General features: G+C 43.6%; 2 protein-coding genes across 4 annotated transcripts in view; one reads left to right on the top strand and one right to left on the bottom strand.

Annotated features, from left to right (window-relative positions):
• Positions 1–344: 344 nt before the first annotated feature.
• Positions 345–12,584, bottom strand: LOC134076457 (DBH-like monooxygenase protein 2 homolog). 2 transcript variants are annotated; one of them, XM_062531527.1, is made up of 14 exons: positions 12,357–12,584; positions 8,829–9,013; positions 8,407–8,553; positions 6,830–6,982; positions 6,651–6,734; positions 6,004–6,159; positions 5,790–5,892; positions 4,350–4,516; positions 4,111–4,181; positions 2,146–2,242; positions 1,886–1,945; positions 1,630–1,760; positions 1,003–1,111; positions 345–675 (listed from the first exon to the last, which is right to left on the bottom strand). In XM_062531527.1, the coding sequence occupies exons 2-14, from the start codon at positions 8,985–8,987 to the stop codon at positions 511–513; spliced, it is 1,602 nt and encodes a 533-aa protein (XP_062387511.1). In that variant the 5' UTR covers positions 8,988–9,013; positions 12,357–12,584; the 3' UTR covers positions 345–510. The 2 variants fall into 2 exon arrangements, with proteins under 2 accessions (XP_062387511.1, XP_062387512.1); XM_062531528.1 differs by lacking the exon at positions 8,829–9,013.
• Positions 11,406–26,241, top strand: part of LOC134076456 (protein MTSS 1-like) — a 33,989-nt gene continuing 19,153 nt past the window's right edge. For both annotated transcript variants that reach the window (XM_062531526.1, XM_062531524.1), the window contains exons 1-3: positions 11,406–12,003; positions 13,728–13,789; positions 16,356–16,429. In XM_062531526.1, the coding sequence (XP_062387510.1) occupies positions 11,932–12,003; positions 13,728–13,789; positions 16,356–16,429 (208 nt within the window). In that variant the 5' untranslated portion in view covers positions 11,406–11,931. The remainder of the gene's footprint in view (positions 12,004–13,727; positions 13,790–16,355; positions 16,430–26,241) is intronic.

Consider the following 26,241-nt stretch of genomic DNA (forward strand, 5'->3'; position numbering starts at 1 on the left):
TATCTAGTGGGCTATGGTGTGTGAGAGAGTTTGAGTGTCTCCTTGTGGCCTAATATTTTCACTACAGATGGGACTGCTCTGCTGACTAAAATCCTTTGACCCTCACCATCCCAAAAACCAGTGCATGTCCTTGTGCAAATGTTGCTTTCAACAAGAGCTAAGGTGAACTGGATCTTAGGCTAATGTTCTAGGAGGAAACATTGTACAACCAATACTGATCAGTTCATTTGCTTTTTTTCTAGAGTTGCGCAAAAAATAAATAAACAATACAGAGGACAAATTTACAACAGCAACTGTTAATCACATTTTATTGCAAAATGTAATTATGAACCAGAAAAATGACGGTAGGCCTATATATCATATGAAGATCAGGTCAAATATTATCAGATTAAAAAGGTAGGCTCACTGCACGACAGAATAACTAGGGTTTAACGTGATCAACCACCGGTGCTTGCTTGGTGTGGAGATTTCAGCCACCTGACCTGAAAAGACACTGGGATGGTGCTAACATTAGAATGCACGCATGACTACCCAGATCAACAGCAACAGAATCCAGGACACTCTGGCCATGTTGGATGCGTTTGATGGCCCTGGTCGCGGTGGAGTTCTGTCACAGCTGGGTGTCGGACTCTCCATCAAGTCACTGATCTTGTCAATGCGGTTCCAGTGCATGTTCTGCCAAAATAAGAGAGGGAAGTATATCTGTTTATTTGAATTTTATATTTGTAATTATTTCTATATATTTTAAAAAGGCTTAGGGTAACGTCTCCAAGAGTGTGTAAACTGATGTTTGTGCTTTCACAATTTCAGTGAAAACCTGAGCCTTCAAAGAGTCTCATTGAGAGGGAGGTCAGTGTCTAAATATGATAAAGATGAAGAAAATGTCTTCCTTATGGGCAGCATCGTTTGAATGACCATAGAATATGGCGTTGTGATTTGAGCTTGTATTGGCCTGCAGAAACAAATATGCCATTTTGGATGAAGTATTTGTGTTTCACTTGCCTCTCCATCATCTACCATAAGGTCTTGTGGGATGTTTTTCAAGGTCCTCTCATACTCAATGACTGCCTCTTCATCCCATGTCTTCTGGCTGAGCGTCATGTACAATTCGCTGCAACACAGTTGGCACAATATCAATACAAGCCACCCAGCTGAGGTAAAAATAGAGATGGAACAGGTTTTCTATTGTATTTCCTATAGAATTCCATCCTTCAGTCAAAAAGAGAACTCACACACCAATGTTGCCGATGCAGTTTAATCCAGCCAGTGAGTGTGAAGTGCTACCCTATAGCGCAAAACGTTCTCGGTCCCATTCAGACCATCATCAGTGCAAAAAGATGATGGTCTGCACTGATGATGGTCTGAATGGGACTGAAAACTTTTTGCACTATAGGGTAGCACTTGTTGGATTAAACTTTGCATCGGCAACATTGATGCCACCATTGGTCTCTTTTTGACTGAAGGATTGTGATATACTCTTGGAACTAACGCACCCACCAGGCCGTGAGTCGTTGGTGCAACACCCTGTTTGCTCGATATACTTCCATGACATTATATTCAAATAAACCAGGGCATTTGGTGAGGTACACTCCCACTGTTCTTTTTTTGTAAGTCACGGTCCTGTCTTACTTATCTGTTGATGCTCCCAGTTTGGTCTTGAGGGCCTCGATGTCAGGAAAACTGACGCAGTTGCTTATATTGGAGGCAGGATAGTAGAGGACAAATACCAGACACATCTCCTCCTGTGTGCTCAAGCCACCCTGACGGGAGAAAGAAGTGTTGGTGATGAAGTGGAGTTCAAAGCTTTGGTTACTCAATATTGTAATATACTCAATATAATTACTCAGTATTTTACTGAGTCAATATAATACTCAACATTACTGACCCATGTGAGTCCAGTGCGATTAGAGGTATCATATGTACACTCCACCACAAGAGAATCTCCCTGCAAATCAAAGCCAGGCATAATTCAGACAGACAGATTCAGTCAGACAGTAGCTAGAAATGTAAGAAAGTTTGAAATTGCTATACTGTCACAATCTAAACCATATCCATATTCTCTTGGTCTCTAAGTGCAAACATATAATCAGTAATGCATGCCAATCTCATAAAACATATACGTGATAATAAACCATAAATGCAAACCATTTTAAGAGTTTTTATTTTGCCCAGGTTTTTAATTTCCTGAAATTCAAAGTCGTAGTGATCATCAAAGGCCAAAAATCCAATCTGTTTGTCTTCCCTGAAACATAATAGATAAGAGGCTGAAGAACAAAGTAGTTTACATGGACATTAATATTCCAATATTAAACCAATTAAGACAATATTCTGAATAAGAGTATTCCGATTTTAGCCGCATTATTGAGGTGCATTGTAGGCTATACACATTAATCAAATTATAACGTCCTATTCGAATTTTCGGTGCAGAACCTTTTACACCATCAACTGTCTTTGCTAGTAATGATCGGGTTCTGCTGCATTACACACAGGAATATGATTAGAATAGTCTATCAACAATGTAAACCCCATAATTACAATATTGTCTTATTCTGAATAAGGTCGGAATATTAATGTCCATGTTGACGTAGTTGCTGATAATCATATATATTCCTTTGCCCCCTTTGGTATACACTGTAAAAAAAATCCGTAGTTTTTACGGAAAAAAACTGGCAGCTGTGGTTACCGGAACAATTCCGTAAAATTTACAGCAATACAGTAATTGCCTTTACAGAAAACATGTAGATTTTACATGTTAAACCTGTATATTAAACACAGAACTTATGTTATATTAGCGTTGCAAAAGGGTGTTAAAACACAATGGTTGTGAGAAAAATGTTCAATGAATACGAACATGTTACAGTTTATAACACCAGATCTTTCTCTGTTGATTGTGAATGTCTCAATATTGCTGTTACCATGGTGACTATGGGAGTGAAACAACCACACAATTTCATATTAGCATTTGACTTTAGAATTGTGTTATTACATTGTATTAACTTACCGCTCCATGGTTCTCAAAGTTCAACGACCATTTTCAGATAACATGTATTTACGTCAGCTGGATATTTAAACCGGACTAGGTCTAATGCTTTCATGTCTACGGTGTATTTTTTTTCCTAATAAACGATTACATCAGTGGTTATATCCGGTGATCACAACATCAACCGAGTAGGATAGCCTAAGCTAAAATGTCCCACAGTGTTTCAAACTAATAATATAGCCAATAAATGAAGTAGTAACCAAAGATTTTTATATATAGATCGTTTTGTTTAACAAATTATAAGCAAGGTCACTTCTGTTGCTAGGCAACTCTAAACAAATGCCTCAGGTTAACATCAGACGTGTCTGACACATTTTCCACACGTTTTGGTTCAAATAATGTGTTTTGCTGCTTGGACTACACTTGGTGGCAGTCTTGGCATTTTGGAAACCTTTCATTTCATATTTATATATATAAAAAAACAGGTTAAAGTCTAGCCTACATAATCACACTGTAATATTAACACTGTGTTATTGTCATTTAATATGGATTGCATTGTTTTTATAATACAGTATTTGTGTGTCACAATAACATCAAAAAGTATTTTGAACACGTAAAGTATGTGTAAAGAACATTTTTTTACTTTTCAATTTACAGTTATATTTAGTTTAACATTTTACTAAATTACACTGCAAATTAAACAATGTTTCATTGTAATTCCCTTTACAGGTTTTTTATGTAGCGATTTTACAGCATTTCAGTGTTCATTTTACGGACATTTTTTACAGTGTATTTTAGTATAAAATACTTGATGTAAAGTGGTGGTAGCATTGTGGTTAAGGAGCTGGGCTATCACGCAACCAGAAAAGTTGTAGGTTCTATTCCCAACAAATACCTTGGACCTTAATTGTGCCCTTGAACAAAGTACTGAACTCTGAGTTTCTCTGAATGATTGATGTAAGGCGCTTTTGATAATAATGCCAACCAAATATAAATGAAAAATAAAGGTGGTTAATTTCCAGCTAGCCCAAACTTTTTATATTACAACAATGCAACTGTATACATTTCAGTCTGATGCTTTCATTTAAGTTTTGTTGTGATACTGGTGACATGAGTCATCTTCATCTCACCTAAAGTGACCCACCCGAACCTTCCTCCCAGCCAGGTGAGTGTGCAGTCCAGTTGCAAACACCTGCATATCCTGAGCGTAAGGAACCCACACACGCACAAGTGAAAAAAGGATTACTGTAAGTCACTGAGCCAAGACATTCTGGTTAGTACCTCTGACGTGACAAACATCTGCAGGATCTGGTGTTTTATGTAGATGACATCCAGTGACAATGTTACATGATCGGACAAACTGATGTACCTTTGTGTTAGCGGACAGGTCACACACACCATATGTGTGAAAAGATGTGGTATTGGGTGGTATGCTGTACCCAGGGGCCACTGCTAAACCAGCCTGCAGAGTGCCTGCATCATGCTTGCGGAGCTGGGATGTGTAGTGCAAGCGCAGCCCTGAGTTGTCCACTCGACCTGGAAGAGGAGGGGACACAGCAGACATTTTGGACATTATACATGACGAACTCAAAGGGTCCCGCTGTGATAACAGATGCCACGCAGTCCACTAAAATTTACATTTATTAATCATTTGCTTTGATTTCTACAAGCAAATGAAAGCAAGACATTATTTCATACTTAGCTTGAGACAGACAAACCACTTTTTATCCAACTGGCTGTAGTTTTCTTTTACTTCTAAAATGCCTAAACTGAGAGGACTATCCGGAAGAAATGTTTCATAACAGTATGAGGCAACATTATTTAAACTACATAATAATATAATAATAATAATAATCTTTATTTATAGAGCGCTTTTCTAAACATAGCTTCAACGTGATATACATATAAAATAATAAACAGAACAAAAAATAACACAAAAATGAAATGACTAAAAACCATACAAATAAGACCATATCAACATGCAAGAATAAAGAAAATATATCTTTTTTTCCCCCTAAAGGAACAAAAAACTGCAAAGCTTTGGGGCTAACACTGAAAAAGATCTGTCCCCTTAATTGCAAGCCGTGACTCAGGAATGGTCAATAAACCTTTGCCTGCAGACCTTAATGCGCGTGTAGGGCTATAGGGCACTAGCATATCAGAAATGTAACCAGGGGAAAGGCCATGAAGAGCTTTAAATGTAACAAGCAAAAATTTAAAATCAATTCTCCAGCATATTAGCCAGTGTAGTGATGCTAGAACAGGAGTGATGTGTTCATACCGTTTAGTTTTATTTAGGAGCCTGGCAGCAGAGTTTTGGACTATTTGAAGCCTGTGTAAGGACTTTTGAGTGAGGCATGTGAAAAGACTGTTACAATAATCTAGGCGTGAGGAGATAAAAGCATGTAGGATGGTCTCTGTGTCTCTGAATGATAAGATATGTCTTATTTTGGAGATATTCCTAAATTGGTAAAAACAAGATTGCACAAGCTTTCCAATATGATGTTCAAAATTTAGATTATCAAACCAGATGCCAAGATTTTTTGCAACAGGCTTGACTCTATCCTGTAAAGGACCTAAAAATGGCAAAATTTGAGCCATGTGCTGAGACCCAATGACTAGGATCTCTGTTTTGATAGAATTTAGCTGGAGAAAGTTATTTGACATCCAGTTTTTCACTAATGCAGTCATTCAGTGATTTAAGCCTACTCGGATCTGAGGGTCTAAGTGGAAGGTAAATCTGTGTATAGCATCTAGCTCTGTGCAATCACCTTCTATACAATAGAGTTTAGACAGTTCTGCGTAGTACCTTCAATCATCATTGGATTATTGTAGTGGATCTCAAGCCTGTACATACAGTCCCCCTCGTCTCCTCCAATAGGAATCCCCACATGCTCTGGGACCTCAAAGTCCTGTGATCAAAAAGATGAATATTTACTCATCAGTGTTTAAAGAGAGGCAAAGCAACTTCCTTGCTAATTCAGAGGCTTCATGAACCAGACAATAAATTCACTTGGACTCACCCCGCCTCCTACACCCCATGCAGCCATGATTTGAAAGCAGGCACCGTGTTTGGGATTAGTATAGCATTGCTCCTGAAAGGTTTCGTTCACATGCGGAAGACATTTGTAGAGAAGCAAATGGTGCACGACATCCGGGTGATCAATCAGTGGCTGGATCTAGATTATGGACAAGGACAGCACAACATCATCAGATAGTCTCAGAAAACAATGTCTTTCAATCTAGACAAATCAAACACTTACATTTAACTTGAGCAAACATGGATTTACATGTGGAATCATTTTCAACAAAGTAGCCTATAACACAACCTTGAGTGAAACATGTTGCTTCTTGTTAAAGGATTCGATTCGATTCAATTCACTCATTTGGAATACACAACATAAATGTAGTTAAAACCAAAAGAAAATTAATTCCTTTCCAATAAATATATTAACTTTTACTCCATTCCATCCCTCGGTAGTACTGACTTTCTGCCATAGGATTTATTTTTGTGTGACATAGTATAGACATTAATTAATTAATTCAGTAATTCATTAATAATCATCCATTAATAAACATTATTAAAAAAAACATTCTTGTAAATTATGAATTTACATTTTCTTTCAGTCTCCTTTATCCTTTCAGTTCCAATACAGCGTTTCTTGCCTACCCGATAGATGTGCTGTTTCTCAGCAAATGTGGGCGCGTTCAACACCCTGCACTCATAACGGGTGTCCGCAGGAGGAACTGTGAACTGCAAAGCAAGTTATTCAGTTCAAACCACTGATTGATTTTTCTTGATCCGTTCTTACATTATATTTAATAGGAGACATGAGAGAAGTCCTTTACGTTTAACATGGTCAGGTCGAAGTACTGGCTCTGGGTTGGGATGGAGCGAGGCATGTACTTGAGCAGATTCACCTCCTTGGTGCCTCGGAGCTGTCTGTGATACCCAATCTGATCAGTCTGCCCATACGCATAGATCAGCTTGACGGGAAGCTCCTGCAGTTCAGGTGGGAGGAAGATGTGGATAGACAAGTCTTAAAGATTCTGTAAGACCAATCAAGACACACTGTGCAATAGTATGTAGATCAAACTGGGAGATGAGTGATGATTGATATTGATATTTATACCACATAACTTATGATCTCCAAGACGTCTAAGGAAACATTTTGATAAAGGAAGTTTTGTTCAAAATATTATGGTAAACATTCCAACATTAGTATTCTCAGTATGTATCACTGCAAATTAAAATGTAGACCTCTTGATTAAGTGGTCACCAATTTTCCACTAAACTTTTGTGGTTGTCAAGGCCATCAAGTAACCTAGAAATTAATGCATGCAACAAACACAACAAAACCAACTTCATGAGAAACTGATATCCGTCGCCAACTTTTCCGAACTCTTCTGAACTTTCCAGCTTCCACCACCCTCTAGCTATCTCATTTCACACACTCTCAAATAGCTTTAATACAGCTAAATTCCCTGCACAATGGACCAACATGTATCTTTTACCTCCTTCCTTTTATTTACAGCTTATGCACCTATTGTTTAAGAAAACATGCTTGGGAAGGTGTTCCTTTCCCTATGGCCTTACTGTAGCAACACAAAGACCCACAGCGTGGGCATTACCTCTATCAAGAACTTGTTTTTCTCCTATTTTATCTACAGTTGTGACTGCTTTCATTATAAAGAACATGGGTGGTCCAATGACTCCTTTGAAAAGCAAGTAAACTGATGCCATGAATGTTCCCGCAGCTCAGCTGGTACAGTAAGGTGCAAACAACATCTAGCCCAAGAACTGGGCAGCCAGAGAGCAGGCACACACATCTGCACTGGACTGTAATGGTGTCCTTTCAGGAAATCATTTGCCATGAATAGTCTACATACTGTAGGGTAAATGTAAATACGAGGAATGTAAAAGGATCCTCAGTCTGGTAAATTACTCTCTGTCCTCAATAACCATGATAAAGACATTTTTATGGACAATGCATCAGAACTGTCTGATTCTTTGTAAAATGAAGTGGCCCAAACGGTCCAATCAAATGACAATTCAACAGTCATCCAGATGACTATTCATAATTTAATGCCTTCTTTGAAACCAGTCATGACTTTATCAATTTCCTTGAGATTTACAGGCCTGTCTAGAGTAATATTGTATTATTGTAAGTATGTAAGTGTTGTGTGATATACATTTATATAACACATTTATAGACGCACAAAATGCTTTACAACATAACAAGACAAAAATAAGAATTTTAAAGAAGTTAAATTAATCATTAAATATTGAATATTTGACACCGTGAAGACAGTCAAAGCATACTGTTTCAGCCACAAGCATGTATCACAAGCTTCACCTACAAGCATCTCACAAGCTGATTGTAACTGATTTGGTAAAATAACAATTGGTTGAGTTTGTGCCTCACAGTAATAGGATGGTCATCTGTGTCACAAGACTTGATGGACCTCTCGAATCTCATAGTGGTCTGTCCATCGGTCTCAGTGAGAGAGAGCAGACTGTAGCTCTGCTCCTGGTCAAGTGTAGGCATCTCATTTCCATTGGCATGGTAGTCCTGCAAAAGATAATGAGAAGATGGTGGAAGATCTTTGAAATTTGCTGGATGAATGAAACCTACTTAGCTCCATGATTCTGAAATTCAAAAATGACCAAATGATCAATTAAGCGAGGTTATATTCAATTGAAGACCTCCAAGACGTCACAGTCAATGTTTTGTTACAAAAGCAAGAGAGAGGATGGAAGTGGGAGTGTTTGACCAATAAAGTTAAGGACAAAGAAAAAAGAAAGATTTTAAAAAACAAAAGTTCGAGCATAATTTCTGTTCTTTACCCCAAAATAAAATCCATCTGGGTTTACTCCTCCAATGACCAAATCAGCTCCAGTCATGCCCCCGTTGGGACTCATGCCAAAGCTGATCCAGCCCGTGGTATTTACGCACAACTCGAAGGTAATGTTGCCTTGGACGTCGTCAAAGCCCCATTTCAGCATCACCAGCTCCTCTGAGTCCAGCCACTCTGTAAAGGGCAAGAGTGGGTCTTCTTGAGCTTGGGTGTCCATGGCCAGAACCAGGACAAGGAGAGCCACAGCTATCGGGCAGGCCATGCTGCTGACCAGAACGAATGTGTTGTCACTCTGCGTTCCAGCCAAAACGCCTTGGTCTTCTGCACTCTCACATCCACCCCTGGTCTGGACGGTATAGCGTCACCTGCTCTCATTCTTCTAAACAGTTTTTTTTTGCCCGTCATCTCAAATTTCTGTTTTTGGCTCAGGTATCAAATCAACTAGGTGACAAGGTGTGCTCTCTGTGACACTTTGCATGTTATACATTCTCCCTCTTGCTCTCTTCCTACTTCTCCCATTGTGGCTTTGCCAGACCTTTCAGTGAAATTGTTGAAATCAAGTTTGAGAGCCTCCTCTTGGAGAAGTTTTCGCTTCATTGCAGCATGGATGTCTACATGTGAATTGAAAAATGATCTGTCCATGACAAAAAGCTGTTTTTAACTCGCCAACGACTATAGCCTCAAGTCCCCCTCCACCTCCCCTGCGCCACACACACACGCACACCCACACACACACACACGCACGCACGCGCACGCACGCACATACACACACACACACACACACACACACAGAGTTCTGTTACTGAATTGAAACTGAAACCTGACTTGGAAACCAGCAATAACAACAGAAAACAACAAATAGTTGTATCCATGGGAAATTTCATTTTAAACATCATCAGAAGGACTGGAATCTCCCATTTTATTGGAAATTGTTTTGCAATATTTAATGCTCCATTTCAAACACTTTATCATGAAAGGATATACAGGGGGGGGGGGGGTCATGATTTATCACTTTTTATATACAAAGTATAGGTTGTGTGTCCTAGTCTTTGAATCAGTGAATCAGGGACTGGCATTAAGGAATTAACCAGCGGCGGAGATCCACTGTCCTCCATCTGACCAGCTCCACCCAGTACATCAGAGTCTGTCTGTCATGCAGACAAACCGGTAACCGGTATACTACATCAGACAGTGCCTCTGTCTCTGTCAGTCAGCAGAGACAAACTAGCTCCACCTGGTATACTATATACATCAGACAGTCTCTCTCTCTCTCTCTCTCTCTCTCTCTCTCTCTCTCTCTATCTCTATCTCTCTATCTCACACACAGACAAACCAGTATCCGGTATCTCTTCTATTCAAAGTGAGTACTTATTGTCACACTAACAATATTTTATACTGACTCCTTTATTATACTTTATGGTAAATTGCTATAAGTCGCTTTGGATAATTCAACTAAATGACTTACATGTAACGTAAATGTCAATGTAATCAGGCAGTCTCTAGTAGGCCTAAGTATGGACAAACCAGCTCCACCCAGTACTACATCAGTCTCTGTCAGCAAACACGGATAAACCCAGTGCCTCCACTGCCACAGACACACTCCTGCAGTGCCCCATCCCCTCCCCTGTTGTGGGTGTCCTGTATACACTCACTCTTCTGGCAGACTGCTGCAGCATCCATCGACCACCAGGCCCATTTGTGCACCTCCCTCCCAGCAGAGAGTCTAAAGTGGTTCCGCTCAGGCTCATCCTCCACCACTAGGGGGACGGGGGGGTTGGGGTCAACAGCTCTCTCCTGAACATCAACAGGGGACTCCTGCATTTCCATCTGGTATGCTATGCCCAGAGGACCTGGGGTAATTGTGAGACCCAGTGTCACTGCCAGCAGCCGGACAGCATCGTCAACTGGATGGTCAACGTGCGGTTGAACTGCTCCAATAATTTGTCGCTGTACTGAGAGTGCAGTGGTGTTGTTGTCTTGGTCTTCTTCTTGATGCCCAGCCACCAAATGACTTCTCTAAGCACATAGCAACCTCAAAGTTACATCCCTGTGCAGGCTCCAGTCTTGCAGATGCTGGCCTGGAGTGTCTTCACAACCCCTAAAGTGTCCGATCCTCAAGACATGGACAAGGCACCAGCTTGGGCATAGATATCTATGCCTGGGCATGTGGACTGAAGGTGCACCAGCAGGTGCAGTATCTCCTGTTGGCCATCCGGTGGCTCTTCCCTCCATCACTCCCTTCCTTAACACACACACATTAAATTACTTCTGCTCACTACCCAACAGAACTTGTTCTATGATAAAACAACAACTGAAAATCAATAAATATCTGAAATCACACTGTAATCAATTATCCAAAATAAACAAGCAAACGTCTTTTTTGTGCAAAGAGGTGAAAGCTGAAGTCCCTCTGATAACCACCAGAGGCTATCCTCCACAACTTTGAAAACAAGTCATCCTTCCACCCCTCCCCCAAATCTTGAGAGGGGCGGGGTGACGAATGAGGCGCGCGCTTAGGTTTTATGGGAGAAGCCATGGACGCGCAATCACAACTGGGCTCAGAACTCTGGAGCTGCGGCTGGTGTTTGTAGACGCGAGTACTACACTCACGGGGACCTCCATTGGAATTTGTGTTATGGATACTACTTGTCCCCATAGGAGTCATATGCTTACGTTTTCAGACTGGGAATACAATCAACGTCAGAATTTTTGTATTTAAACGTTATCAGATTTTCGGGGGCTGTGCATCTCACAGTCATGGAATTCGTACCATTGTGGGGAAGTGGGGTTTTAAATCTCGCCGTCCACTCTTTGCATCCCCCAATGTTTGTTCGTTAGTTCTCATTAGCTGGCTAAAGTCAGGGATCTATCGTGACAGAAAAATAACTATAGGCTACTTTCTCATTCTTTCGGATAGAGGCATAAAAAGACCAAATATACCACGATTTGTCGGAAGACTTCTGAAGTGGGCAATTTCTTTTGATCTGAGAGACACCTAATACAAGCCCCATTACGTGCTAACCACCCAAGCGAAAAAGTCGTCGGCTAGCCAGTGAGTTAGAAAGGCATACCTGACCAGGTTGTTTGTTAAAATGGAGGCTGTTATTGAAAAAGAATGCAGTGCACTTGGAGGCCTTTTCCAAACCATAATCGGTGACATGAAGGTAAAGTAACTTCTGTTGTATTGTTTTGTTGTTTTCATTTCTTCATCAGTCTGACATAGCCTAACGTTAACTTGTTTAGTCATCTGGGTGGATTTCTGTGGCAGAACTCCATTAAATCGAGTGAAATAGCGTGTGTATTGTGTTAACTATAGCGAATCTAGGAGGATTTAAGAAACTTTTAAATAGGCATCGTCATAGTGTAACGTTAAGTTGTGCCTTTTCCTGATGTTGACCTCTAGCTAGATGCAAAATCATAACGTTATGATCATCAATTACGCCAAATGAGCTTGTGCAATCGGCTAATTAAACGTGCTGCAAGGTTGTTTGGGCAGCTTGTCATTGCTGTAACTTACCTTAAGTTGCTCAGGTCAAGGTAATGGCATAGTCTGTCACAAAAACGTTCGGACTTTGTTGCATTTCGATTAGTTTTTTGCACAACTGAGAACCAAAAGGTGAACAATAACAAACAACTTTCTGCAGTGATTTACTGTACACATGTTCCTCTTTTCTTTAGCACACCTGCATTTGCTAGATGTTGATTTGACCACTAATGTCATGTAGGCCACTTGGCCTATGCTGAGGGTGATCATGTCCACTGCAAACTGTTGGCTGGTTGATAAACATGGCAAACATTGTCTGACCATTTCACCTCCAATCTTGAATGCCCTGGTATCTTATTGAGCTTGTGTTGTAATTGCCCTACAATGACAGGTCCCATGAGCTTGATACATTTTGCCATACAGATGTGGTGATACACAGCAGTGTGTCTCTACCACTTCTCTCTTTCAGTGGGGGGAATCGCACAAGGGATCTGTAGAGCTGGCAGAACTAGGCTTGAGTTTACTGTACAGTACACACCATTAAGGAGTCCAGGCCTCTAGGGGCCTTGAACACTGAGGAGCAAACACATGCAGTAGTAGTCTTGAATGTTGTGCAGGGGAAGATAACCCAGTGTAGTGCACACAGTGCTTAATTTGTTATTGTAGATTGTAGAGTTCAGCACATTTATGGCTCTCCCACTCCAGCAGGAATTATGTTGAATGTCATCTGGAATAACATGGTGTTGCATGCTGCCCTAGTCTCTCTCTCTCTCTCTCTCTCTCTCTCTCTCTCTCTCTCTCTCTCTCTCTCTCTCTCTCTTTCTCTCTGGAGGGCAGACCCTCACACACACACACACACACACACACACACACACACACAGACTTCCTTACACACGCTCACATATTTTCAGTCAGAATACCAACCCCTCTTCTTGACATGGGTATAGAGTTGCATGGAGTGACATTCTGAGGACAGTGATGGCAACAAATCAATGCCAGACATCTCAAATGCATTCCTGCACCCCACTTGTATAATGGCGCTCTATAGGAGCGAGGTCTTTTGGAATGTGAAATATCTCATTAGTACTAGTTATGGGCCCTAGGGGCAACCCGCAAGGGTCCAAATTTGTTGTTGATAGAGTCCCACCCAGACTCGTACCCCGACCCATATAGGCTAGTGTGACTGTGTGGTATGCCCTTTTCTTCTGAAATGTTGAGTGACTTGACTGTCCTATCTTTCTACGGTCTTAACCCAAAGACAGGTACCTGACACACATTCTGGTGCCCTCTGAGCTTAGCCTAGTTTCACGGAGGCCTATGTGTGTGAGCTAAAGTTAAGGTCAAAGTTGAATGATGTTCTTCTGAACTTTCAAAATGCTTTGCACACTTTTTTTTTTTTTACAGAGCAGTTATCCAGTCTGGGAGGATTTCGTAAGCAAAGCTTCAAAGCTGCAATCCCAGCTAAGGTGAGTCATCATAATTATCTCTGTCTTTGCGGAGTTGTGATGTAAATAGACCCAAGGATGGTACAGAAGACAATGAACAGGTCTTGCATCAGCAGTTGTGGTTGTTTTCCCTTTGCTTTAGCGTAACAGTGGATGACACACCGAGGCCATTGTGCTGTCTGAAGTTATGGAAGTGCCTAGTAGCGTAATAATACAGCAGAAGTGGCTGGTTGGTCACCATGGTTCTGTTGATGTGTTGGTTCTGCCCCCCCATCACTTTGAAAGCCATACATTTGCTGCTTAAATCAATCAGAAGTCTGACATTTGAGAATTGTTTCTGTTTGGTGATGCTGCCTGAAAGCGTGTAAGGCATTTCCTCGAGTGTCCCCATGTTAGTGTGCTGAAAGGTATGATTACAGAGTGATGAAGTGTTTTTTAAACACCACATACAATCCAAGACGTCCTGTCTGGGGGGGGGGGGGGTTGAAAGCATATTGGTGTCTGATACTCCACTTCTGGAACATTCTGTGAGGGTGGAACGGGTACAGGACTGGAAATGGCCGCTCGGAGGCCTCCAAATGAAGCCCCGAAGGCAAAAGCTCTGTAATTTAGTCTGTGCACTCGAACTACAAAGCTCGGTAATTACTGTTTTTTAGTCAGCCCTGCTTCTTTTCCTGCGGTGTAACCTCAGCGCTCTGCTCCGACTCTGATCTCGCTGCTTGACATTAGAGTCAAATCAGGAGATTTGTAAACAAAATATTTTTTTAGGCAGAGCCCTGATGGTCTTTTCCCTCCAACGCAGTGTGGCCCCCTCCACAAGACTGCGTCCCATGCTGGAATTAGACACATACCCAATGCCGTTGACAAGAATAGAGCCTGACCCTGTCTATGTTCATCTTATGTCAACACTGTGTGTGTGTGTGTGTGTGTGTGTGTGTGTGTGTGTGTGTGTGTGTGTGTGTGTGTGTGTGTGTGTGTGTGTGTGTGTGTGTGTGTGTGTGTGTGTGTGTGTGTGTGTGTGTGTGTGTGTGTGTGTGTGTGTGTGTGTGTGTGTGTGTGTGTGTGTGTGTGTGTGTGTGTGTGTGTGTGTGTGTGTGTGTGTGTGTGTGTAAAAAGGGGGGCGGCGGTGAAAGTTGTTTGAGTAGTTTTAGATCACACATGCTTCTCAGTTCTCACTGGTGTTTTAAAGCCATCCTTTGACCTGATTAAGGATCTTGCAGCTGAAGCCAGAAGCTCTGTCTCCTCCTGAAATAGAAAAAGAATTAGGAGATCCTCATTTCCTTTGTCCCAGGGAGGAGGAGGAGGCTTTTATTTTAGAGCGAGCGAGTATTTTTATCACCCTGCGAAGAAATGGCCCCTCCTGCGCTGCGTCCTCTGCCGTGCCGTGCCGTCCCGCTGCCTCCCTCGGCAGCTGGGCTCGACCGAGGCTCGCATATATCCCCGGTCAGATGCTGGACAGTGCCGGACGTTTATACGTTACAAAATCTATTAATGCAAAATGTATCAATGCTCCAGCATCTGTGGCTGTAACGTCTTTGCAGTCGGAGTTTGTGGACTGGGCTCGACCGAGACTCTCATATGGAGAGATAGTGGACAGTGCCGGACGTTTATTCATTGAAAAAATATATCTTGTGAGATGAGTGCATCAGTGCTCCAGCATCTGTGGCTGTAGTAACGTCTTTGCAGTCGTGGGTTAGAGTCCCAAGTTTGTGGACGGTGTTGAGCTGTGAAATTGTCAGTGAGGTTTACAAGCGAGCTCGTCTTAATGGTGCCACATCGACTGAAACTGGGCTACGCTAAATAAGTTTTACACGGTCTGGCTCGCAAACACGGCCCAATGAGAGGCACATGCTGTCCAGTTGTGCGGCCCCGCACATGACGTTCGTGTTTTGACGAGGCGGCGGTTGAGCCTGCGCCAGGCCAGCGCTCACGGCCGTGCTCGTGCCCCCTGAGCGGCAGCCCCCCCCCATACCCCCCCCCCCCTCACCTCACCTCACTCTCACCCAATCCCTCGCCTCGCTCGTGGCAGCCAGTGGAAACACTGAAACACATGATCAGATTTCACAGTTGTCTGCCCCCGTCAGACATTCCAAACATTGAGGAGAAATCGCCGTGCTGAGCGAGTGCACTTTTCTTCCCTCTTCTTTTTCCTCCCCCCCCCCCCCCCCCCCCTCCATCAAGGTGTAAGGGTGGGGGTTGGATTTGTCTCGTGATGGAAAGTGAGTTGCTTATCAGTTACTGTATGCCTTAAATCCATCATATCAAGTGTTATAGAGGGAATGGTTGATCAAAGACAGATAACCTAAGGCAGCTATACTCCAGCACCTGTTTGCTCTGATGTATATTCAGCGTGTTTTTTTTGTTTCTCCCACTATTTTTGGACCAAAGCACCTCTGCACCAAAGAACTCCTACCATTAATAAGCTTTGTTCTTGAACCTTCACACAGTGTTTAGAAGTATTCATCTCGGCTGAATGTATATGCTCTTGGAGGAAAGCTTTTTTTATTGCCTGTGCTGTTAAAGATGACTGAAGTGAGAGGTGTATGAACCTTACAGTGACCCCTGTGCTGTTCCTCTGTCTGTCCAGAACCACGGTGGTGGCCACCGCAGCTTTCCTCGATGCCTTCCAGAAGGTGGCCGACCTGGCGACCAGCTCTCGAGGTAAGCAGCATATTTATTGTGTCTTGGTTCTCCCTGCGATGATTGTGATGCATTCTCTAAATCGTACTGGGGATGGGGGATGGGGGATGGGGGGGCGTCAATAAAATTCCTCTGAAGGAGTTGTATTGCTTCTCAAAACTCACCTGGGAAACATGTGAATCCACTCTCTCTCTCCATCCCCCCTACGTTTGTATAAATCATTCAACCATGACAAGCACATTTAAGATTTCTGTGTGGATTTTCAAATGTGAAGTATAACACATTAATGTTGCCAGTAAACCTGCTCTGCTGAGTACTTTTATATGTTGTATCCACACCACTCTTGTCTTACTATAAACACACACACACACACACACCCTCACACACACACCCTTCCTCCCTCCCTCCCTTCCAGGCAGCCTGCCTCACGAGTACCTAAAAATAGGCCAGGCTCAGAAAGACATGGGCATTCATCAAGCACGCCAGAGGAGGAAATGGGAAGGGTAGAGGGTCCTTTAGTGCTCACATCCAGTGTGTGTGTGTGTGTGTGTGTGTGTGTGTGTGTGGCACATAGCATCACTCACAAGTGTGTGTGCGTGCGCCTGTTTTATTTGTGAGTGACTCTACAGTGCTTGAATATTCTGCTGACTCACTGGCAGGGTCTCATGCAGGTAGCTGGCAGTGATGGTGCAGATGGCTGTGACTGTCTCTCTCTCTGTCTTTCTCTCACTAACACACACACACACACACACACACACACACACACACACACATACAGTGTCCCCACTGAATCAGTTTCACTAGAACCTTTCTAGTAGAATTCTATATGTTGTATTTCCCTCATACTGCTGCTTCGTTGCAGGCATTGTGGCCATGCAACCCCACTGAAGCACAAGATCACCTTTAGTGGCACCGTTATCACACGTGGCCGAAATACACCACATCAGTTGACTAGTCCCTGTCGGCATCCCTGGTCCTGAGAGTCCCTTTGGGTGGAGTTTGACTGGCCAGAGGCCTTTGGCTAGTCATCTGTCTAGTTTTAGACATTCTGTCTCCTTAAATAGCACCACAACAGAGCTTAACTGAGCTTTGGGTGTAATCGCGCACATTTATACATTGCAAAATATATTTTGTAAGATGACTACACACCAACGCTCCGACATCTGTGGCGTCACATCTCAGAAGTTGTGCTGCTCATAGTCAAAGTTTTGTTGGGGGGCCCCCCACCGACGGCTTGTGTGTTTGACGTGTTTTAACATGTTTATCTGGTTTAGCAGAGAACAGGGCAGTGACTGTACTCACAGAGTTTCTTTCTCTCTTTTTTTTTGCGCAGTCCTTCTGTCGGTGCTTGTTTTTCATTGAGCTCGTGGTGATGGGTGGTGTCCTCGTCGCTGTGGTTTTGTTTTATTTTCATGCCGCTGTTATGCATCAGGTACACGTACCTGTCAAAAGATGATGAGTGACGTTGTCAACCCCAAGTGGTAAACAACGAAACCATCAAATAATAGCAACAGCAATAACAGCTACAGACTATTAGACTGTTCTCTTCCCTAGTCTTTTCGTGGTTGTCTTTTGATTCCAGAGTAGTGTTTGTTTTCGAAGAAGGATTTAAGCTTCTTGCGATTCATGAACATAGGCCTAACTGCACAGATCATTGTTGCTTAAGAAATGTTTACTTCCATGTTCAATATGAACACAAATGAAGTGATACACAGTTTTTGTTGCTTGGCTCTAGTGTTTGTGTTTGTCTGGTGTTTGGTGCTTGTTGTTGCCCAGTGACATCTAGCCTCCCTTTTCCTCCAACGACAGTCTGTTATCTTTCCTCTATTTGACTTTATGAGGTCTTTTTTTGTGTGCTCTCTCATCTGAACTGTTTGATGGGGAGTGTGGAGGACAACGGCCAGACATCATTGCCTTGTGGAGATGCAGGCTCATCCTTCAGTTTAGGGTCTTCCTCACAGCTGGCCTGAAAGCCTAGATCTTTGCTACAAGATTAAGTTTGTTTTGGTGGAATTGAATAAGCGTTATTGCTTCTTTCCAAGAATGGGAGCCAAATGAATATGTCACAAATTCTTAAAGCACCTCAATTTCGTGTTAACGACTGACAGAAATGTAAGGCTATCCAATCAAATTCAAGTTGAGTGCCAAGACCTCTTTGTTTATGCAACTTAAAATGGCCTGTTGATAGCTGCCAAAAGTGCTTTAATCAGGGAAAAAGACTCTCCAGACTCTCCATAGCTATCCCCTACAGGCCACACATACAACATATATACAACAGCATTACAATGTAACACACTCATGCCATGTGGTAGTAACCAGTGGCTGTCTTCCTGGGTAGTTTGTGATTTTCCATCGAGATTGAAGTCTTTATCTGATGACTCCCTGTTTGCCAACAAGGGGTCTGATAGCTGTAATGGTAAACATGTGTTAGTGATTTTGAGGAGAATTACGTTTGTTTGTGTGTTTGTGTGGGTGTGTTTGTGTGTGTGTGCGTTTTGTGTATAATCATTGACTGACTACTCTGCCGAGTTGATCTGAAAGGTGCCTGTTTAATGCTGAGAGTTAGTTCACTCTGGCTTAGTGTCAACCCATCAAGTAGGTTGTTTATCCATCTCCTCAAATGGCCGGACCTCATTTGTGTGTTAACATGATGTGCACACCCAAAGGTTTGTGGCCCGTCAGCTTAATATTTAATATCTGTAGCTATTTGAAATGTGGCAGTGCAATTAGGCAGCGGTGGCTCTTTGATGAGGCCATATTTCTGGGGAGTAAGGTCCAGCCCAGAAATTCAAGTGTTGCACTATTTGAATATAAACTTTTTTTTGACCAATCAAGGTCTCTTTACAGCTCAGACTATACCCCACCCGTGGCTTATTGTGCGCGTTTGCACGTGTGTGTGTGTGTGTGTGTGTGTGTGTGTGTGTGTAATAGGCACGAGCCCTTGTGGAGGTTACCCTTTGGTCTTAATCATGTAGCACAGCTGCAAAGCTCCTCAGGCTGGTCTGGTGGCCTCTCGCGTGTGTGTGTGTGTGTCCACCTCCCCCCATCCAGCAGTGTGATGGAGCAAGGGGATCACAGAGTAGCAGACCCCTGCAGAGCGGTGTGCAGGAGATGGCTTCAACAGCAGTTGAAACATCACACACACACACACACAGGCCCACATGCAGACGGAAGCCCTCCCAGGCCAAGCTAAATCACTGTACTTTACAGCGTTTAGGCCTCCTCATCACTTTCCCTTCGCGCTCTCGTCAACCGCTTGGGGGTCGCGCACACGTCACGCGTTTGAAGCTGCCGCTGCGCTGACATCGGCGACGATGACGCCACAGCGGCGTCCACCCTGCACTCTTCCGCCGGCCCGCCCGCTCTGCCAGCAAGCCTCGCGGCGGTCTGTCTGCCTGCCTGTCAACTCCCGGGGCGTTGACAGTCGCCATAGAAACCCCGTCTGTCTCGCACGCGGCTGCCGCAGACAGGAAGTGGAACTCGTCGGGCAGGTTTTTGAGTTGACTGATTACCCCCACGGTACAGCTGTGCCGCGCCATCTCCCCCATAAGCGCCCAGAGTTGGGAGGTTATTAGAGCAGGATTATAATAAGCCGCACAGCTGTGCCATCCGCTGGCATGTGCTGACGGCACCCCGCTGTCTGCCCGAGGGGGCGGGAGGATGAGGAGGAGGAGGAAGAGGGTTTCAGGGAGGGCAGACTTGCAGCCGACATGCCCACCCACCGGCCTGATTATAGTAGTAGTAGTAGTAAATGTAACGACTCATTTGTGTACACACATATAAAAAGGTGCCACTTAAGAATACTTAAAGGATTTTTGAAAGCTTAAGGCGCCTATATGGTGCTGTTAGTCATAAGCGCGTCGCCTCGCTTTTAGCTCCAAGGTGCTGTCGAGTTCGAGTAGGTGTGGATGACGAATGGAAAGAAGAGGAACATATGCTGGATTTCCATATGACGCAACATCCCAGTGTTTGCGCACGCAAGTCGATATGTAAATATTGAGCGAAGTGTACAAACAACAGCTGTGTACTTGTCCACTTTTTGCCCATTGACGTTGCAGAGGGGGAAGTGAGAACTTCCCACTTGGATTTTTGAAAAAGGGAAAAAAAGGAATCCAAAGGTCTGAGTGGCAACTCTCAACTTCTCTATTAATGATAACAATAATACAAAAGCTAACTGTGAAAAGCCCCACCCTGTCTCGTAATTTAAACAACCCCTGATGCACAAATAAAAAATATGACAAACATGTTCCTTATCTTTCAAAGGTTACTTTTATAGATTGCCATAAAAAGAGTTATTACTATCATACTGCTCTCCGAATCAGGTGTCAGTGGCCTCTCTTCAGATAAACACACACACACACACACACACACTCACACACACACACACACACACACATGTACACACAGGAGCCGGTTTAGACTGGGAGGAATTTCCCTCACCACAGGCGTATGTCTCGTCACACTGATCAGATGTCTTGTCACCTACTGAAACCAGACGGTTGTCTAAGATTTTGATGATGGAAATGATATCGTCTTTCACCCCGTCACATTGACTGAGTTCATGTGGACGCAGACGAACATAAACTGTGTCGTGCCCTCGTGCAGGTTATGGTTGGGAAGAGCCGAGACATGAGTTTGACTTTCCGTCTCGTGCTATCTAGACGGTGGTCTCCCCATCGAGCGTAGGCCGAGTCTTGGGTTTTGTTATTCAAATGAGACGCCTGGACGTGCAAATGACTGGAATCTTTGCAGCTGAACTGACCTCTTCTGCACGTGATAAGACTGGCAGACGCTGTGCAAACTTTGCACCCTCCGAGCGAATACCCTTGACACCTCGAAATTAACCGTTAAGAACAAACAACACACCCCTAAGCGTCCCATAGTTGGAATGCTGTAATATACTTTTTTTGTGTGTTGAGATTTCAAGTAAAAAGAAAAAACACTGGAATTGTGTTTTTTTTTTTCTTTTTCTTTTTGTCCACATTAAACATCTGTAAAGTGGGTCTGTTTTCAAGTTCAATATGGGGATCAAAGATTGTGAAAGATGATGTGTTGTAATGTTGGGTTGTGTTTGTTTATCTTAGCCTGAGGCATGGAATACACTTCTCATGTTTGGCTCGTCAGAGTAGTGAGTCAAATACTATGGCATGTTGTTATGCTCAACCTATCACAATGGGATATAATTTGCTCAGTGAATCTGTTATCATAGCTCCACTGGTTTTCAATCACAATAAAAGAAATGCCCCAACTGTGTATCAGAGTTTGTTGACACATGATTAGATGTTTTTTTTTACAATTTGATCTTGAAGGTGGGTGTTTCCCTGGAATTCTTTCCAGTGATTGATGGTGAGCATTGTGGTCCACTCGTGACGTTTGTTCAGGGTGCCTGTGTTTTGTGTCTACATTGTTGCAGGTTTGCATAGGTACACCGTGTTGCGCAAATCAGGCCTACACACCTTTGTACAGTTCTACCCTTTCTATTTGGCAGTGCACGACTACGTGCTGATCTACCATCTTGTTTTGTTTACTTGCCCTATATCGGTGTTTGTCCAGAGTCCCTGTTCAAGTCTCTTCCCATCGCTCTCCCGTGCCTCTGACTGGTCTCTTTTTTTTATCAGGAGTGCTTTTGAGGTCTCTTCACTGGAAACCCCGTGACATGTTTAGCGCAAGGCCATTAATTATTAAATCAGATTTGGCTGATTTGATCACAGAGTTAGGAACCGTCTCAGGCATGGCTCCTTTCTAAATCCCAGTCTGAATCACGCAGTGTGTGTGTCTGTCTCTGTGTGTGTGTGTGTGTGTGTGTGTGTGTGTGTGTGTGAGTGTGTGACCTGCTCCATACCATGCTTCTCAAGTGGTCACTTCGCATATGGTGCGACATGTACACAAACGTGCTCTTTGATCGCAGAGTGAGGGGCCGGGCCGGTCCCCGGCATCGCTCTTCTCCAAACCTCAGTCTGAATCGTGTGTGTGTGAGTGACCTGCTCCATACTATGCTTCTCAAGTGGTCACTTCACATGGGATGTGACATGTACACAAATGTGCTCTCTCATGAAAGCAACACGCACCAGATACAGGCTTAATTTGGTCCTGCAGCTCTCCCAGCAGAAGCAGTCATGTGCTGGATAAAGAAGCCCTGGTGCTTCTTTTTTTGTTTTGTTTTTAGTTTTGTTTTGTTTTAGAAGGCCCGCTTCATTTTTCCCATAGATACCAATGGCGCTCAGATCATATTTTCCTTGAATGGATAATGGTTCCCTGTGGCTTGCTGAATGGGCCTGTGTGCATGTCTGTCTAAATGCTCTGACTTTATTATGGGTCTTTTGTGAGCCAGACGAGGGGCCTTCTTAGGGTCCTGCATAGGCTACTACTGTAGAACCCCCCCCCCCCCCCCCACGCCCCCTCAACAGTGGAGGCCTTTGTGAAGGTCCCTTGACTTTCCCCAACACGAGGCCGTGCACCCCTGTTTTCGGGCCAGCGAGATGGCGTCCATCTGCCCTGCTGGGGTTAATGAGCGAAGATGAAGTCATGCAGCGCTCTCGCTCTCGCTCTCTGAGAGGAAGCAGAGGCCAGTCGTGGTTTGGGGATCCTAACGGTCGGTCGGTCTCTCAGGGCTCAAACTGGCGCGATCGGCCGAACGAGGCGCGGCCTCTCTCTGCCCACTCTGGCTCCGGCTCCAGATCTCTCTCTGGAATCTTGGCACGGAGCAGTGCGGGCTCATTTTAGGAATGGAGTAGCCTAACATACCAGCGCCAGCCATTACGAGCAGTGATGAAGTGTGTGCGTGTGTGTGTGTGTGTGTGTGTGTGTGTGTGTGTGTGACCAAATTTAAAGCACTAAAAGGCATCAACTGAACACAGTAATGCTTGAAAAGGATTAACTTCACATCCTTTCATTTGGCCCATTTAGCTATTGATTTCCTTCTTTTTGCCCCCTTTTGATTTATGCCCTTGAAATCCGGAACCATGTCCGCTTCTGTGGGTAATCGGAATGAGTCTCTTGAGACTGAGGGAGTCGAGGGCCCGAGGTTTCCCTCTGATTATCTAGGGTCAACACTAATCCACATGTTGGGGGGGGGGGGGGGGAAGCTATCGCATCCCGATTCTGTCTAGCTGTCATCCTGTGTAAGGATATGGGCCAGATTTAAGATTTGGGTCAAGTCGACTTTATATTAATCAGCCGACTACATCTTGAGTGAACCAACACAGAGATGAGTTAGTAGAAGTGATGTACGGTCTTGAGGCTGGTTTATATGCTTAATCAGATTGCTCATTTTTATGATGTGTGACTTATATGGTTTCTCACCAAAGGTTTTCGACAAGGGATTTTTTTTTTCCCACACACATGAGATGAACATTAACTGGACTGACACTCTTAAAGGTTAAAGGTCACCAGACAGAAGTGCTTAGTCTCACCCCAGTGCTAAAAAGAAGACAGCAACACAATTAAGACCATCAAGTCTTGACAGTCAAACTTTTGAGTTCATCAAGGACACTACTACAGTTAACTGAAACATTTCCACTCCCCTTCATAAAATCATCCCTTGATGTACAAACTAATTCATTTGTGAGATTAGAGATGTAGAATTATAAGATTTGTCTTATTGCAGATTTGTTGGATTTAAGGTCTTATTGGCGTCCCCTGATGGCAGTGCTAGCTAGTGTTTGTCATTGAGTTGTGGTAATTCGGCATAATCCAGATGTGTTATGTTTGTCCCAAAGCCAGAATTATCACGTAGTCTACTGACATGATTTCGGTGTGTTGGGGATATCCCGTGGTTCACTGGTTCTAAACAAGAAACAGGTTGTAATTGAATAAATGCCAGTTTCGGTGACTGATATAATCAGGTCAGGTTCATCTGATCAAGATGGCTGAAATCAATGTGGCCTTTCAGTCACGGTCTACTCATCCTCCTAGTTCATGCACTGAAAGGACCTATCCCTTGGCTCTACTGTATGTCTTGGCCCCTTTATGTATGACCAGTGTAGGAGGAGGCCCAGGAATACATCTCCAAAATTAAACATAATGTCCGAGTGTTCTATTTAGTAGTCGAACAGGAATATTCCTCAGAATTTTGCCATGCCCAAGGTTTTGGGTACTTGTGGCAGCATGTTATTTCAAACCCTTTTATCTCCAATCTGCTACTAGCTTCCATTCTGTTTCTGTTTGGGTGGAGCACATGGGTGTATATCTGCAGTAGTACGCCCTAGTTTCATGGAGTGGAACGTAAAAAGCCATGCTGGCCCTGGCCTTAGTTTGGAGTCTTGTAGTCCTCCTCCTCCTCCTCTTCCTCCTGCTGCTACTCTGGCATCATGTATTCAAGTTTTTAATGAGCTGGAGTTTCGGGAGCTGAAAACAATGTCAGAACGAGAGGCTAAAGTATGCGAGCTGTGACACATTTGTGGCACATTGCCCACCGAGGGAAGTTTTTGTCACACACTGACCACTGGGGTGGATGGTGGATGATTCGCGCTGCTCCCACTCTGTGGGTGACTGCGGGTGGCCTGAAGCCACTGTGCCACTGCTAACACAAGGGCCTCCCCCCTTCCCTAATTGGGCTGGGGAACACTGGAGCTGGCATGCTAGAGGGTGTTTCTCACTGGGTCTAATTAATGGTAATGAATCATTAGAGAATTAGGCTTGGGTGGCCTTTATCTTGCCAGGCAGGCCAAAACCGTGCAGCTGACTACCTGCCTAGCTGAGCCCATGAAAAGTGCCATTCAGAGTTTTTCCCTGTGAATCAGCCACCTTGTTTTGCCCCCTAGCAGAACTGGCATCACACTGACGTGTCAGATACACTGCATGAGAAGACATGTGCCCAAGTTGTTTTTTTTTTAGGTCAACATGATTGATAACCGAAACCATCTGTCATGGCCTGACCCTTAGTGTTTTAGTGTTGTTGTTTTATGGTTTTATTGGAGTAGAAGTACGCACATGCACACGTGAGTTTCATGATTACCTTCATCTATCAGTCATCATCCTCTGCTTTTGACTAAGGCCGTGCCTGTATAAAAGCGCTGAATTTAGGTGGTTTCTACTTATTTAACCCCATATTAATGTGAACTGGTCAATATTTTTGGGTGCTAAAGTGCCCTTTTCTCTATAAATGAGAAAATAGCTTTCATGGTGTTTTTGCTGTGTGACAGCTCCGAATGTGTCTGTGTGGTATGTGTACAGATTTCTATCTTTTTAACACTTGAAGGTCTGCATTGTCTCTCTTTGTGACTTGACCATTCAAGCGAAAAGGAAGACATTCTCATTGGCCGTGTGTATCACAGTGGTGGACATTTGAAACCTCTTTATTCAGACAACAAAAGACAGGAAGCATGAGTACGATTTTAGATACCTGTAAGCACACTGGCCAGAGACTCCTGGCCCTCTGAACTTTGACCAGCTTGTTATGATCTCGACTTTATGACTAAATAAATACTGACAAAAAGTCCCTACGTGTCCGAACGCTCGTAATGTGGCCGTGCCAAGGGGCCAGTACAGGAAACACAGCAAATCCAATCTCTCAGTTAGAAACTAGAAGCTTTGCATTTGTTGCACGTTGCTCACAAAATGGGTAAAAAGAGACATACAAGTGTTTTGCAGGTGAAGAAGCTCAAAAGACATCTTGCCTAAAGACACTTGGATGCTTGGACTAAAGATGAACCTTGAAGTTCAAAGGTCAACTAGAGAGAGGGAGAGAGAAATGAAAGGTCCTCTTGGGGGGGCTTAGGTCTTAAGCAGAGCCGTATGAAGTCCATCTGCTCTGAGTTTGTTGTGCTCGTGTCCTGGACTACAGAGGCAGCGAGCGTCACGGTGTTTGCAGGCACGCACCAAATGCAGCTCAG

The sequence above is a fragment of the Sardina pilchardus genome, chromosome 3 (assembly GCF_963854185.1).
Source record: "Sardina pilchardus chromosome 3, fSarPil1.1, whole genome shotgun sequence".
NCBI classification, from domain to species: domain Eukaryota; kingdom Metazoa; phylum Chordata; class Actinopteri; order Clupeiformes; family Clupeidae; genus Sardina; species Sardina pilchardus.